This window comes from Seriola dumerili, unplaced genomic scaffold, assembly GCF_002260705.1.
Source record: "Seriola dumerili isolate Sdu_G_001 unplaced genomic scaffold, Sdu_1.0 BDQW01000017.1, whole genome shotgun sequence".
Taxonomy (NCBI): Eukaryota; Metazoa; Chordata; class Actinopteri; order Carangiformes; family Carangidae; genus Seriola; species Seriola dumerili.
Window position 1 is genome coordinate 422,220 of NW_019174272.1, and position 13,829 is coordinate 436,048.

General features: G+C 42.1%; 2 protein-coding genes across 2 annotated transcripts; one reads left to right on the plus strand and one right to left on the minus strand.

Moving 5' to 3' along the window:
- Window positions 1–565: 565 nt before the first annotated feature.
- sart3 (squamous cell carcinoma antigen recognized by T-cells 3) lies at window positions 566–9,015 on the minus strand. The gene is made up of 19 exons (XM_022751300.1): window positions 8,587–9,015; window positions 6,982–7,108; window positions 6,772–6,876; window positions 6,499–6,683; window positions 6,082–6,187; window positions 5,397–5,521; window positions 5,121–5,276; window positions 4,323–4,461; window positions 3,945–4,052; window positions 3,778–3,855; window positions 3,638–3,696; window positions 3,313–3,422; window positions 3,065–3,177; window positions 2,896–2,972; window positions 2,638–2,809; window positions 2,085–2,542; window positions 1,227–1,379; window positions 881–1,068; window positions 566–776 (listed from the first exon to the last, which is right to left on the minus strand). Exons 1-19 carry the CDS (start codon window positions 8,995–8,997, stop codon window positions 584–586), a joined length of 3,063 nt encoding a protein of 1,020 aa, XP_022607021.1. The 5' UTR covers window positions 8,998–9,015; the 3' UTR covers window positions 566–583.
- On the plus strand, window positions 8,964–11,281 carry iscu (iron-sulfur cluster assembly enzyme). The gene is made up of 5 exons (XM_022751331.1): window positions 8,964–9,105; window positions 9,327–9,440; window positions 9,544–9,654; window positions 9,754–9,832; window positions 10,636–11,281. Exons 1-5 carry the CDS (start codon window positions 9,004–9,006, stop codon window positions 10,725–10,727), a joined length of 498 nt encoding a protein of 165 aa, XP_022607052.1. The 5' UTR covers window positions 8,964–9,003; the 3' UTR covers window positions 10,728–11,281.
- Window positions 11,282–13,829: the final 2,548 nt, after the last annotated feature.

The window sequence follows — 13,829 nt, forward strand, 5'->3', positions numbered from 1 at the left end:
AATAAGTTACACAACAAAGTTCACAGGTTCCCTAAAAACATCTTGAGAATATGTCTTTTCATCACTGTAGCACATCCAACTTATGTACACACACCAACTATGTTACACGTCTGAACTGTCAAACTTTTGCATATACCCTTTTTTTTTTTGTATAACAACATTCACAAGTTTGGCTGTTTTGAATATTTAGAAAAATACTCTCCCATAAGCCTCTGTCAGGTCCCCTTCACATTACACAACAAAAGAAGACACCTTGCAACATAAGGCTTACAATTTTAAACACAGTATATTTACACACAAATATGATACACTTTTTCTTTTATAAAAGAGCCTGCCAGCCACCTTCAAACACACCTGACAAAAACAATCTGTCACACTGGTGAAAAGTCTTGGTTGAAAAGGGTTTAAGATGGAGGGCAGGAGCTTGGCGATTAAGGCAATCTCGCAGAACGGATGATGAGAACAAAGACTCAGATTAAAGGGAAGTCAGGTAACGAATTACAGAAAAATCACCACCACTAATTTGTAAGGACACAAGATGGCTTTCAGTGTGAAGGCGGTCGTAATTCTCTCGCTCGTCTTCTCACTTATTGACAAGCATCCTGGCAAAGTCTGAATTTGACAATGGTTTCGTCTCTGCAGCTGCGTTCACTGATGCGCTGGCTGTTGCCTGCACCCGCTCAGCTGTTGTTCCATTCTCAACTTTGCCAACAGGCCCACTTTGTCGGTGCAGTGAACGAGGGAGCAGTGACAGCTGGGTGCGTCCTCTTCCTCTCCTGGAAAAAAAAAAGAAGGAAAAAATCAGTTCTTTATCTGTTCACACACAAATCTGAGAATGGCAAACCTTCAGGACAGCAGAGAAACACGTCCATAAACTTACGATCCATAGATCTGGCGAGGCATCATGTCTGTCGTGGGCCTACTGGAACCAGGTTTATCCATCATGTTTCTGCGAGGAGGGTTACTTATCGCAACAGTGATTTTGTTGCCCTCTACTTCCATGCTGTCCATTTTCAGAACTGCCTGAGACGCCTGGATTTCATCTGCAAACTCAACATATGCCAGACCCTGCAGAGACACACAGCGAGAGCGTTAATAACGTCAGCAACACTCTACACTCGGACTTTGCTCAGCATTTGCGTGCTCAAAGGTGGTGATCATTAGCTTCATCAAGAACACCATTTTTAGCCAAACATCTGGACACTGTCCTCCACTTCATGCCTCACCTTGGGTTTTCCTGAGCGATACGTGACCAGACGAACTTCTTTGATGGTGCCATGACTTTTGCAGATTTCCTCCAGTTGCTCTTTAGTGCACGAGAACGGCAGCCCAGAGATGAAGATTTTGTGTTTCTCCATTGATGTGTTGTATTTGAACACCTACAAAAGACATTCATGATCATATGTCATGTGTTACACATTATCAGGGTTTCTACAGGGACCTTTCTAATGCCACAAAGAATTCAATTTAACATCTGTTTAACAGTCACATTGGACAAGGCATGATGGAAACCCAGTAGGAATGATATGACCTAGATTTTGATTATTACATTTTTCAGTAACACTGTGTGGTATGACATGACCCTGATAAGTGGCATAAAATGGTCAGATTAACCAATTAAAAATAATTAATTCAATTATAGCCACAAGCGCCAATCAGCGGGTCATTTCAGGTAGTTTAATTCTGTTTAAGTAGAGAAACCAAGCTCACACTTGCTTCTTCATTACAAAGCCTGAAGTGTTTCAGTGATTGTGCACTCAAAGCATCGCCCCTTTGTTCTCCCTTCATCAAATGTGAACAAACCTCTTTGCGTATGGGCTGGAGATAGCACAGGATGTCTCTTGTCAGCTTGAGTTATAAACAAAGGTGAAAGGCCATGCCACTTGTACTGCTATACGTTTGAACCCTAATAAACTTCAAGGCAAAAGAAAACATTTAAGAATTTGTAAATGAAATGTAAGAGTATTTGATACCTTCTAAAGTGTTTTTTGAGGAAACTCATTCAATGATTTTTAAGATGGTTCAAGACCTGCAGGTACCCTGGCCATAAAAAAACAAACGTGTCTACTCATGGTCATATTTACCTTAAAGTCAGGGTTTTTGTTTTTATCCACACAAGGTGACACAAACATGGGCCTGCCCTCCACCTCCATTCTGTCCAGCTTCAGGGCTTCAGGGACTGACACCTGGGATTCAAACTGTACATAGCAGTAACCTTTGAAGCTCCCTTTGTTGCTGAAGACAGGGCGGATCTGTTTGATGGGACCACAGGTCTCAAACAGCGGCCTGAGCTTTTCCTCAGGCTCCTCCAGGGTGTACGTCAAGTTGCTGATGAACACACTGCTGTTATCATTTCGAAGCTCTGGCTTGTCGTCGTTCTGCCTCTGGGCAGCAGCCGCTGCTCCCTGCTGGGCTTTTTTAGCACCAGGTGGAACGGGCTTATAGCCGGGAGGAGCGTTTCTCCCAAAGAGTCCCGTCTCTGTCTCCATGTACTCCTCTGTGGTTTGGTCCCCATTTCCTCTGTGCCTTTTAGGGGCTTGTTCTGTCACAGAGGGGAAACACATATTGAGTAACATCCGACTTCATTTTGCTGAAAAGTAAAAAGTTACATCATTTAAATCAAGTAGTTTCTCTTACCTGAGTCTTCATTCCATTCGTCATGATAATCATCCTGCTCTGCTTTCCTCTTCTCCCCGAATCGAGTGCCCTTCTGGACCTTCTTCTGAGCCTTCTTGTCTGACTTGGCTTTCCGCCGCTGCTCATTTCTCTCATCCTCTTGGCGAGCCAGGTTGGCTTCTTTCTCAGCCACCTAGCAGATGGGCACAACATGGTAACATTAGCCAAATGCAGCTAAATGATGCAGCTGTGTAGTGCAGTTTTGATACATGCTCCGACCTTTGCTCGTTGCTCATTAATCCTGTTCAGCCGGGTCTCTGTCTTCTGCACTGCCACATCCCAGTCCTCCAGAGAACCTGCATGTGAGGACACAAAATATAGAGACACATTAATTTGTGAAAATCTCATTTATTTTCATGTTAACGTTGGTTTTTATTTTGGGACTCACCCTCCACTCTCTCGAAGGTGAGCAGGACTTCACACACATGCTCTGGGTAGTCTGAGGTGCACTGAACTGCTCTGTGAAGAGCTTTTCGACAGTGAACAGGGTCTCCATAAGACCTATGGATAAAATAAAAACATAAACACATTTTGGCTCAATGACGAACGAACAAACGAACGAATGAATCCATCCATCCATCCATCAGCACTTCACTTCAAATAACCCTGTCTCCTTACAGACATGGATTGACAGACCTTTCAAGGTTATAGTACTCCAGCCACATGTTGGCATATTTGGCATTCCCTTTTGTCATGATACTGTCCCACAGTTCTCGGGCTTTTTGCATGTTCTTGCAGTGGAGGGCCTGGTAGCGAGAAAAAAAGAAAATCACAAAATGTTCATTCGTGCAGGGTTTTACAAAATTTTACCTAACAAATAAAACACACACAACTAACACATTAATAAATAAAATAAGTCAAAAGAACACACACTAAAACCAGATTGAATACAGGGTTAAACACAACTGAACATAACAGAGGTCCAACTCTTGAAAATGGTCGTCATAGTAACAATTCTTACCTCTATTCTTGCCCAGATCTGCATTATGATACAAGATGGATCTCCACTTTCACCAAATCCTACAAAGCCACAACACAATAAATTACATGAAAACCAAAGCAAGTAAACCACAAACACAAATCTCAGTGAAATCCACTTACTTTCTTCTACATCTTGTTTCATGTAGTCTAGAGATCGAGAGAAGGTTCCTCGTAACTCCTCTAACTCTTTACTTGATTCTGTAAAAAAAGAGTTGAGAACACCATCAGCAAAAAACAGTTTGAATTTGACTTTTTTCTAATCGTCTTTGGCACCCAACTGCTCTCACCTTTACTGAAATCCACACGTCTCCTCAGGTAGTCGAGGTATGCCTGCCAAATTTCCACATAATCCGTAGCTTGAATGAAACCTGCATTCAGTGCCTTCTCAAAAACATCTGTGTAGGGGAAACAGGAGTGGCGTAATAATACATAAAAAGATCCAACATACCACTACAAGCATCTAGGATATTTCCCCATAACTGTGCTATTAGATAGGTATGACTCTCCAAAATCTGTCACACCACAGTGTACCAAAATATATGGCTCTATTTCAGTAATGGTTGTAACAACAATACATAACAACAACAACACTATACACACAAAATACATGAAAACAGCAACTGAGTCATGATCTGAACAGCTTCATGCTGCACTGTAGTTGTTACCTGAGACAACCTGATGATCGGCTCCATGCCTCTCCAGCGCCAGCAGGTAGCTCTTCCACAGACCCATGGTCCAGGGGCAGTTCCTGACGGCACGTTCATGAGTAGAAAGAACCAAGTCTTTGATCTTGAGCTGACGATCCTAAAGGCAAATAACAACATGGTTAAAATAATCTTAAATAAGCTGAGAGATTTGTTACTGATAATGTAATGAGCCGCAGTGACCACATTTTCTTCTAAAAAGTATATTAATATAAACATATTGTTTGTGCAACGGCAACCTTATACAGGCTGCTAAACTCTGAGGAAACCAGGCAGACCCTTAACATTGAAATATGACTAATACAGAATCATAAAAAAAAAAAATAACACATCGTCCATACAAGACATGGCTATTTTCACAACACTGTGGCCAAAAGGATATCCAATACAATAAAAATAACAACCATTTTAATTGAATTGTTTTACTCTGTTCAGATGAGTAAAATGATTATCAGCCTTAAATATCGCTGGTTATTGTCCAAGTTTAGTGTTTAAGGTGTCAGAAACTATATTACAACAGTTAAATGGCCAATGAAACCAGTTCATTGGCTGTATTTTTTGAGATAAGCTCAACACAAGCTGCAACACTTTGATCATAGTTGTTTAGCTCACAGACAATGGAATTGGCAAGTTTTAGGCGCCAAACAAGATCAGTCCAACTGGGAGGTAATGGCGTGTGAAATGAGATCAAACGCTACACAGCAAACATTACAGTCTGACTGGGAGGCAGCACCACACCAAACACTGACCAGTACTCACAAGATAGGTGGTGTATTTTGCCCACATGTCTGGTACCAGGCAGTTCTCTGCCAGGGCCCGCTCAAAGGTTATCTGGATCCGTGCTGGGTCACCCTCCTTCAGTTCAAAGTCAATGTAGGTCTGATACTCTGACAGCTTAGGAGGTTCTGCTACCAGCTGCAGCAAGACAACAGCATACAGATGTTATACACAGCAAAAGCTAGACACATTATTTAAAGTATTCTAAGAGGACAACAAATGATGTTAAAGCCAGAATTATTAATGTAAGTCAGTCACCATAGACTCTTCAAAAGGTTTGCACTTTTCCATCTGCTTCAAAGCCTTTTTGTACTGATGTATGACCGTCTCAGGCACCCCATGTTCGGCCCACTCCTCATACTCTGCAAAGGTGGCTTCCATGTCTACAAAGCAAGGGAGCACATTTATCTCAATTTTTACATGGCACTTTTCCTTTTTTCAACACTATCAACACAGATACACACACCACATGCAGTATTTACAAAATGTAACAGAGTAACATTGAGAAGTATCAATCTAAATGTAAAAAAAAAAGTATACTGCCTAATCTCTGCCCCATACTTTAGTGTACAATTCAACAAAGGAGAATTTCAGATAGGAAAGAGTTTCAAACATTACCCACATGCCCCTGGTCTCCACTCAGCTGGGCCAGAATACAAAAACTACACAATACTAGACCTTCTAACTAACTCTTGAACCAAACTGAAAACATGTGCAAAACAGTGCCTGAAGAGGAGTGCTCTCTTTCTAAATATATACGGTATTTCAAAGGCCACATCACATCACTGCCACTTTTAACTTATCTCAAAAGGCAGTGTTATCTTTTTAAATGCAGTAATTCACAGTTTTTCAGGTGGCCCATGGCCATGACACACAGCCCTCACAATAAGAATCCAACCCACTTTACAGCAACCCGTCTGGACAGAAGAGGCGTCATGCTTACCCATTAAGGGGACGGCCAGCTGGCGGCGAAACAGTGTATGGATTCGCTCAAGCTGAGTGTTCAGCAGCTCCTGCTCCTCACGACTGGGAATTCTGCCAGGTGGAGGCTGAGAGGAAAGGCAGCAGAGAGAATTGTGTCAAAATTTAGCAAAGGCCCATTTAGTCTAACATCAAAGGAATTCAACATTTATTCAGAGTTACGTCAGTGGATTATCATTCAAAAGTATGACCTGTTAACCTGACAGAGACAAATGAGACTGATGTTATCAGTGTGTCTTGAATGATCTAATATCGTTTTTGGGACTGGATCATTAAAAATAAAACCTCTCTCTCACATACATACACGATCAAACAGCAACAAAAACAGAGTGTATGTCTGACCACTAATAAGATTTCTCCTGCTGATGGAAACACGAACCTGTACTGTGGACAGAATGGCGTTCTCAAACTCTCTGTACGCCTCCCACACTGTCTGTCCCTTGGTCATGTGAAGTCCCACAGCTGTCATGGCTCTTTCAAAGATGGATCTCACTTTGTCTATCCCACCTGGAGAGCCCATGCCACCAATTGAATACTGAGCATATTCAAGCCAGATATCTGGACCTGGATATAAAGACAGAGTTAAATGTTAAGATTATGTAATTACTGAATGTCAAATCAAAAGGCGGTAATAATGATGTGATGCACTCACAGATATAGTCTTTTACAGCTCTCTCAAAAAGTTCATATACTTTCTCCCGGTTTGGCTCCTCCTCAGTCAGACGGATCTCATCTTTGAGCCAATCCAGCCAGATCTCTGCAGGATTAAACAAAATGAGATTTCAGTTGCACAAATAATGTGTCAATTGAAGCCTGTCAATTGATTTTTCTGACCCCAAAAGCATATTAGATATACACCAACCTTCGGTGAGAGGGAAAAGTTCACTCATCTTCTGCCTTGCCTTTCGCAGTCGGAAAAGTTCTCCCTCCTGTTTCAGTAGTTTGATGAGATCCACATGGCAGTTGTAGTCGAACGCGTTGATTGACAGCTAAAAAATCATACAAAGATGAAAGGGAGTAAGATGTTGATTAATACAATGAAATACATCCTAATTAACTTCTGCTTCTTCTGTATTTATATAGCTGTGATTTATTACTACTGCCAAAGAAAATATTAAACTGAAATTACAATTTGATTTTAGTTCCTTCTTAATAACTACGGTAACTTCATAGCCCAAACATTTAAGCAGCAGTGACTTCACAGATTTTGAGCACAACAGTTTCAATACTACAATCACAACTTGAAACCTAACTCTGACACAAACTGCGACAAATAAGGGACAAAAACTAGGTCCCACCTGGGTACCACAGATGCAAATACATTTAGTTGTCAGTTTATTAGGCAATACTAATGCAATTCAATGCAACAGCCCTGCCATAAATTCTAACAGCTGAAATGATCTGTTGATGAATCAATTTGGCAACTATTTTGATAATCAACTAATTAGCAATTAGCAATAAGCAAAAATAAACAATCTCTAGTTCCAACATTTTAAATTTGGGGATTTCGTGTTCTTCTTTATACCATTTTCTGACAGAAAATAACTGGCAGATTAATCAATAATGAAAAAAACTGTTGGTAGCAGCCCTAAATTCTACCTTCATGAGGATGATCATTTTCTGGTTCTTCGTTTCACTATTTTGGAAGCTGTAGTTTATGGTGCTGTTGAATTGTACCTTGTTATTCTGAGATGTGTTTCTAATGTTTTATTTATAGCAGTGAAGGCAGACTGAATATTAAGAGACACCTTTCAATTTAACTCAACAGCACCACAAACTACAGCCTCCAAAATGGCCATTTAGTTGAATCAATACCTCCCTGAAACATTTTCGACAAAAACTGAACAGAATTAAAGTTAATGAAGGTACGATTTATTGCATGGCTTTAGCATTAAGCTGCATTAGTTTGAGCTAGCGACCTTAAAAACTGGCAACTGAGTGTAACATAGGTAACGCTGCAGTAACGTTGTAGACTTGGTTTTGTTTTGGTTATCGTGGAAGCACAGACCACACACAGCCTTTGTTGCATGTAATGAGACGTTATCAACAGGAACAAATTCAACACCTTAAACGTGACAGCCGACAAAGTTTGGACCGTGTGTACTTTCTACACATGTGTACTTCTTGTCTGGTCACACTGGGAGCTGTAATGACACACTGGACTGAGATGGTGAAAAGACGCATGTGTCACCAGAGGAGCCATTAGCATCACAGATTAGCAGCACAGCTAATCACGACAGCTGTGTGAATGGCGTCGTATCATACGGCGCCCTTTTAATTGTTTTGGATACCAGCAGCTAACATTACCATATCTCCACTTTCTGCCAAAACCAGAGCAGGACGGAGCGCTCCTCAGTTTTAAAACTACTGACTTGTTGTAGTCGACTGTGTTTACCGCCCATTCATTCTCATTAGCTCGTCGGCTAACGTTAGTTAACTATGCTTAGCTCGGTTGTTTGCTAATTACCTGCTCCTCCAAACGCTGGATTTCGGCTTCATTTTCCCTCTCATCTTCAGACGAATCGTCCTCCTCGTCGTCTGAATTTTCTACTCCCATGCCCTCCTCTTCGTCCGATTCCATCTCTCTCTCCTCCATCCCTGCATCTTCCTCCTCCATATCTTGCAACTGCGTTTGCTCTGCGTTGCTTGACGCTGCCATGTTGGAAAGGCTGTCTGCCTGGTAACAACCTAACAAGCCAGCGGCACTACCGTGAGAGGTGGAGCCCTTGTGCTGAGGATCCCCTTGCGTGTAACGGCTACTGCTGGCCACTAGTGGGGGCTCCTTCGTCGGTGAAACCTTCCTTTTTCGCTTGTTTGTCAACAAAAACCCGTCTTCCCCACTCGTGCTCACTCGTTGATTTCCGTTTATCATCGGCATCTGAACATGGCGACCGTCTCCTTGCGAAACTCAGCGACCTCGCTGTTGTTATTTAGAAGGAGGTTGTTGAGCCCGGCGCTGAATGCTCTCTGTTCATATCACAAAAAGGTAACCGACTAAAAATATGTTTTCAAACTGCAATTGTAATCAACCCACCGACAGTTAGCTAGCGTCGTTTGCCCGTTGTCTGTCTGTCTGTCCGTCTGTCTGTCCGTCTGTCAGTCAGTAAGTGCAGTTAACCTTACCAGCAGCGCCCTATCTTTTTGACTCATTATCTAAAACAACAGACCAGTAATGCATTGTTGTCTCTATCTGTGACTTTCCTGAAGGTGGTGGACCACTATGAAAACCCGAGAAATGTGGGCTCTTTAGACAAAAACTCCAAGAATGTGGGGACAGGGTTGGTGGGTGCACCAGCCTGTGGTGATGTAATGAAACTTCAGGTAAGTTGGAGGTCAAGAACAGGTGTCACAACCCAGTTACTCACTGCCATGACTTAAAACTTCCTACTGTATTACTTGGTGTTCGGCTCTATGTTGTTTGCAGATCGAGGTGGATGAAAGTGGCAAGATTGTGGACGCAAAATTCAAAACATTTGGCTGCGGATCAGCCATTGCCTCCAGTTCTCTAGCAACAGAGTGGGTGAAGGGGAAGTCGGTAAGTTGGTACAACACAGATAATAAGGAAAAGCTTTGTAAGTTAATGTTTTTATGGTTAGTTTATTGGTGATGTGGTAATTCTGCTTTCACCCTGCAGGTTGATGAAGCGCTGAAGATAAAGAACACAGATATTGCTAAAGAACTCTGCCTTCCTCCAGTCAAGCTGCATTGCTCTAGTAAGTTCAAGGCAATAAAACCAACACAGACACACTTGTTAACTATCACACAGTAACATTATAGACCTAGAAACTTTATTAACGTAGAGATCGGTGACAAATTAAAAGACAAACTAAAACCCAAAGTGTCTCAGTAAGACATCACAAGCCTCCATAACTGCTTCAAGTGTCTTGAGCTCCACTGGAGGGATGAAACATTATTCCTCACAAAAGAAGTGTTGTGATGATGGTTATTCAGAGTGTTTGGCACTTGACACATCTGTTTAAAATTTCCCATAGGTGTCTAGTTTTCTTACTCATTAAAATATTCATTTACCTCCTCATGTCCTATATTGAAGCATGTGCATCTTTACATTTGTCCAGTTTTTTTATTAAGGTTTTTGCTATAATTTGTCACCTATTTATAGTCATTTATATCTACACAATATAAAGACAGCATCCATCTCAGAGTTTGCCTTACAGTTAACACGGTGGTGGCTATTCCTTTAGCATCTCTTGGTCTAAGTGGACATTAGGCAATGTTGTAAATCAATGAGCAATACTAGATTTTTAAATAGTTTGAGCAACAATGCAATGAAATACTTTTGATCAGGTATTTAATTAATTGGATTAGCTAGAACAAGATATTCTATTATAACATATGTATTATGCCAAAATAAATATTGTTATTCTGATATAAATTTACATATACCATGATAGAGGATTTTATTCTTATCATACAGTGAAACCAAAACTTTTTCTGCAGTTAAATTCATCATAATGTTTTAAATCCTAATAAATCCTCCTCCCTCCTTTTCTTCTAGTGCTTGCAGAAGATGCTATAAAAGCAGCGCTGTCAGACTACAGGCTAAAACAACAGGACAAGAAGGAGGAACGTGTCAAAGCTAGCAATTAATATGTTGTTATCAGTATGGGGTATCCCACTGATATTTCAGCACCAGCCAATGTCTCGCAGCCGTGCGGTGGTGTATAGAGGATGAGTTGCCATAATACTACATCAGGTCTTGTACCCTTCTGGGATTACTGGGGGTTTTATAGCCTTTATAGCCTCTCCATGGTTGTGGGGTCAGTCTCTTGATTTCATGCAAGAATGACCATATGTTCAAGTGCCAGGTGTTAATGGTGTCTATGGATTTATCTCATCAGATGATCAGAAATGTTTATTAATTGATGCTAATTTTGGTGGTGGAAGTTAATGGAGAATGGGCACTTTTCTATAGAGAACACAACAGAGATGCATCATAAATCAGAAGCTATAAGTTGGGGTCTGCTTTTCTTTTGCATATTCTTTGGGATTTAGGCTGTGTTTTGGCTTGAATATATAAAACAGCTGCATCCTTGTGGGAGTTCAGTATGAAGATGCACTTAGGTCAACAGCTTAATTAAATGTATAAAACCATAATACAGAACATTGTATGAGACTGTGCTTATTGTGAATTAAATGATTACAAACAATTTCAGTGTGTCTTTGCTGATGTCATCCACCAGATCCTGCATCAAGCGGAGCCACCCTCTGTTGGTGCAGAAGTACCTGTTTTAATACCAGCACCACTGCCAACATTAGTAGAGCTACTAATACACATAACACAGCAAGTAGAGAGATGACCACTGCAGAGTCTTGTTGTGTGAACGGTTGTGGGACGGGGGTGGGCCAGGCTGCATCTCTGTTTGTAGAAAGCAAAGACCGTGTCCCCTCAGCAGAGGTCACATTACTCTGAGGGTGCTGACCTGTGACGTTATCTCTGCATTTCTGTTCCTCATCAGGAAGAGAACTAGTAGTTTTTAAATGGGATGGGCTCACAGATTGTGTTTTGTTTAGGAATAAACACTCCTCATAGGTGAGGGTCTCTAAAGTGTAGGGTTCCAGTAATACACGAGTCTCAGGAACATCTTTGGAAAAGAGAGCAACAGTTTCTTTTGATATTTGCTCTGACAAGTCTTCCACATTCATCTTGTTTTCAAATGAGCTTTGTGCTGTCGGCTGCACTGTCAGCATTTCCAGCTTTCTCTCCAGTGCAGAGTTAAGGTTCAGATGGTGCGTCCTCTCATTTGGCTTCAGGACACGAGGACAGATCGCCATGACGGAGAGGTTCAGAAGCAGACGGTGAGCGAGATGGTCAGGCTCGGTGCACACCAAGTCTGTGGCCATCTTTAGCCTACCACTCAGCAGCCAGCGGTAAAGGTACAGAATGTCGCACTCACATACCCACATGTTGTCGGTGAGGTCCACAGATCTGAGACGCGGCAGGCTGTCGAAGGCGCTGTCCGGGACTGAGCGCAGGCAGTTGCTGTTGATCCTCAGGACCTGCAGGTTGACCAGGGCGGACAGCGAGGGCAGGTCCAGGGCAGAGATGCAGTTAGCTGAGAGGTCTAAATGGGTGAGTGATGGAGGGAGATTCTGAGGTAGGCTTGTAAGCTTGTTCCCTTTCAGTGTCAAGACCTGCAGCTTGTTAAGACCCTGAAGTGCCCCGGGCTGGATGGCACGGATGCGATTGTCCTCCAGATCCAGACGAGTGAGGTTTCCCAGCTGCCTCAGGGCACCTGCAGTGATGTAAGTGATACGGTTCTCTTGCAGATGCAGGGACTCCAGGCTGGGAGGCAGGCCACGGGGGAAGCGGGCCAGCAGGTTATGACTGAGACTGAGCTCCTGGAGGCTGGAGAAGGGCCGGAGCAGGTGGTCCACATTACACAGCCGGTTTCTGGCCACAGATAGAGCCGAGGTGCGGAGAGGGACAGAGCGAGGAAGTGACCTGAGACCCAGAGACTCGCACAGAACCAGAAGTCCTGGGTGAGGACAGCAGCAGCCAGGAGGACAGGGAGACATTGTGAGGCAGGCTAGTGGACAGATGCAGAGAACCAGTAGGACACAACATCTGCACCAAAGCATGACTCACTGTGAGGAATAACGGAGGAGAGACGACCACATTAGGCACATCAAACTGTATCAGGGAATAATCTGATGCCTCACTTATTTTAACTAATAGAGGGGTACCACTTTAGATTAAGATACCCTTCCTAAAGGGTTTATAAATTGTAATTAATGGCTTTATTGGTGTTAAATAAATCATTTACTAATACTTTATAGATCCGATATTGGACATTACATGTGGACTAATTGACCACTGACTTTTTGGAAGAGAGCTGCAGGTCACCTGGACCAAAATCCATTTATTAGCAACTTTACAACTACAGACTTGGACAGATGGATTATTTAACGATGTATTAACATTTATAATTGCAAATCACTTACTACCTTTTGCTGATGGTTTAGTAGATAATAGAAACCTGTGACCCCTAAGTAATGACTTAATTTGATTTGATGTAGCTGCAGAGCTGATGGTTTTGCTAGTTTTTTTATGAATCAATTTACAATGAGTTAACATTCATAACTAGCTGATGGCTTACTAGAAAGTGACCCACTGCCCAGAAAAAATTCCCACAACCTGGCAAACCAAAAGTTATTCTCATCACTAAATGACAATTTATAAACAACTTGTAAAAGGCTACTTATTAGAAAGTGGTACCAAAAAAGAAAAGACAGGCCTGAGTGCTCACCATTCTTCTGTTCCTGTATTATCTGCTCCTCCGAAGAGATGGGCAGGCATGTTTCTCCCTGGTCCCTCGCATGATCCAATGTCTCTCTAAAGATAACCACTGAGAATTCCAGGCAGATGCTCATCAAAGTTTAACGACAGCCTTAAGGTGCTGTATTACCTATTCTGGATCCTCTTCACCATTCAAATTGACTGAGAAGCCCTGTTGTCTGTCAGTGGCAGACAGTGAAGAGAAGAGATATTGTGTTAAACAAACAAAAAAAAAAGAAAAAAAAAAGGAAACAAGGCGTGACGCAAATATTCCCTTATCTGAGGTTACCTAAGGTTCAGGCTCCTAAAAAACAGACAGTGAATCTGGTGAACGCGCCCTGTGAGAGAAATTGTTGCTGAGTGGACCTGTGGCCGCGTGTCTTATGGTGGGAAGAGTGAAAGTGAAGGGGTAG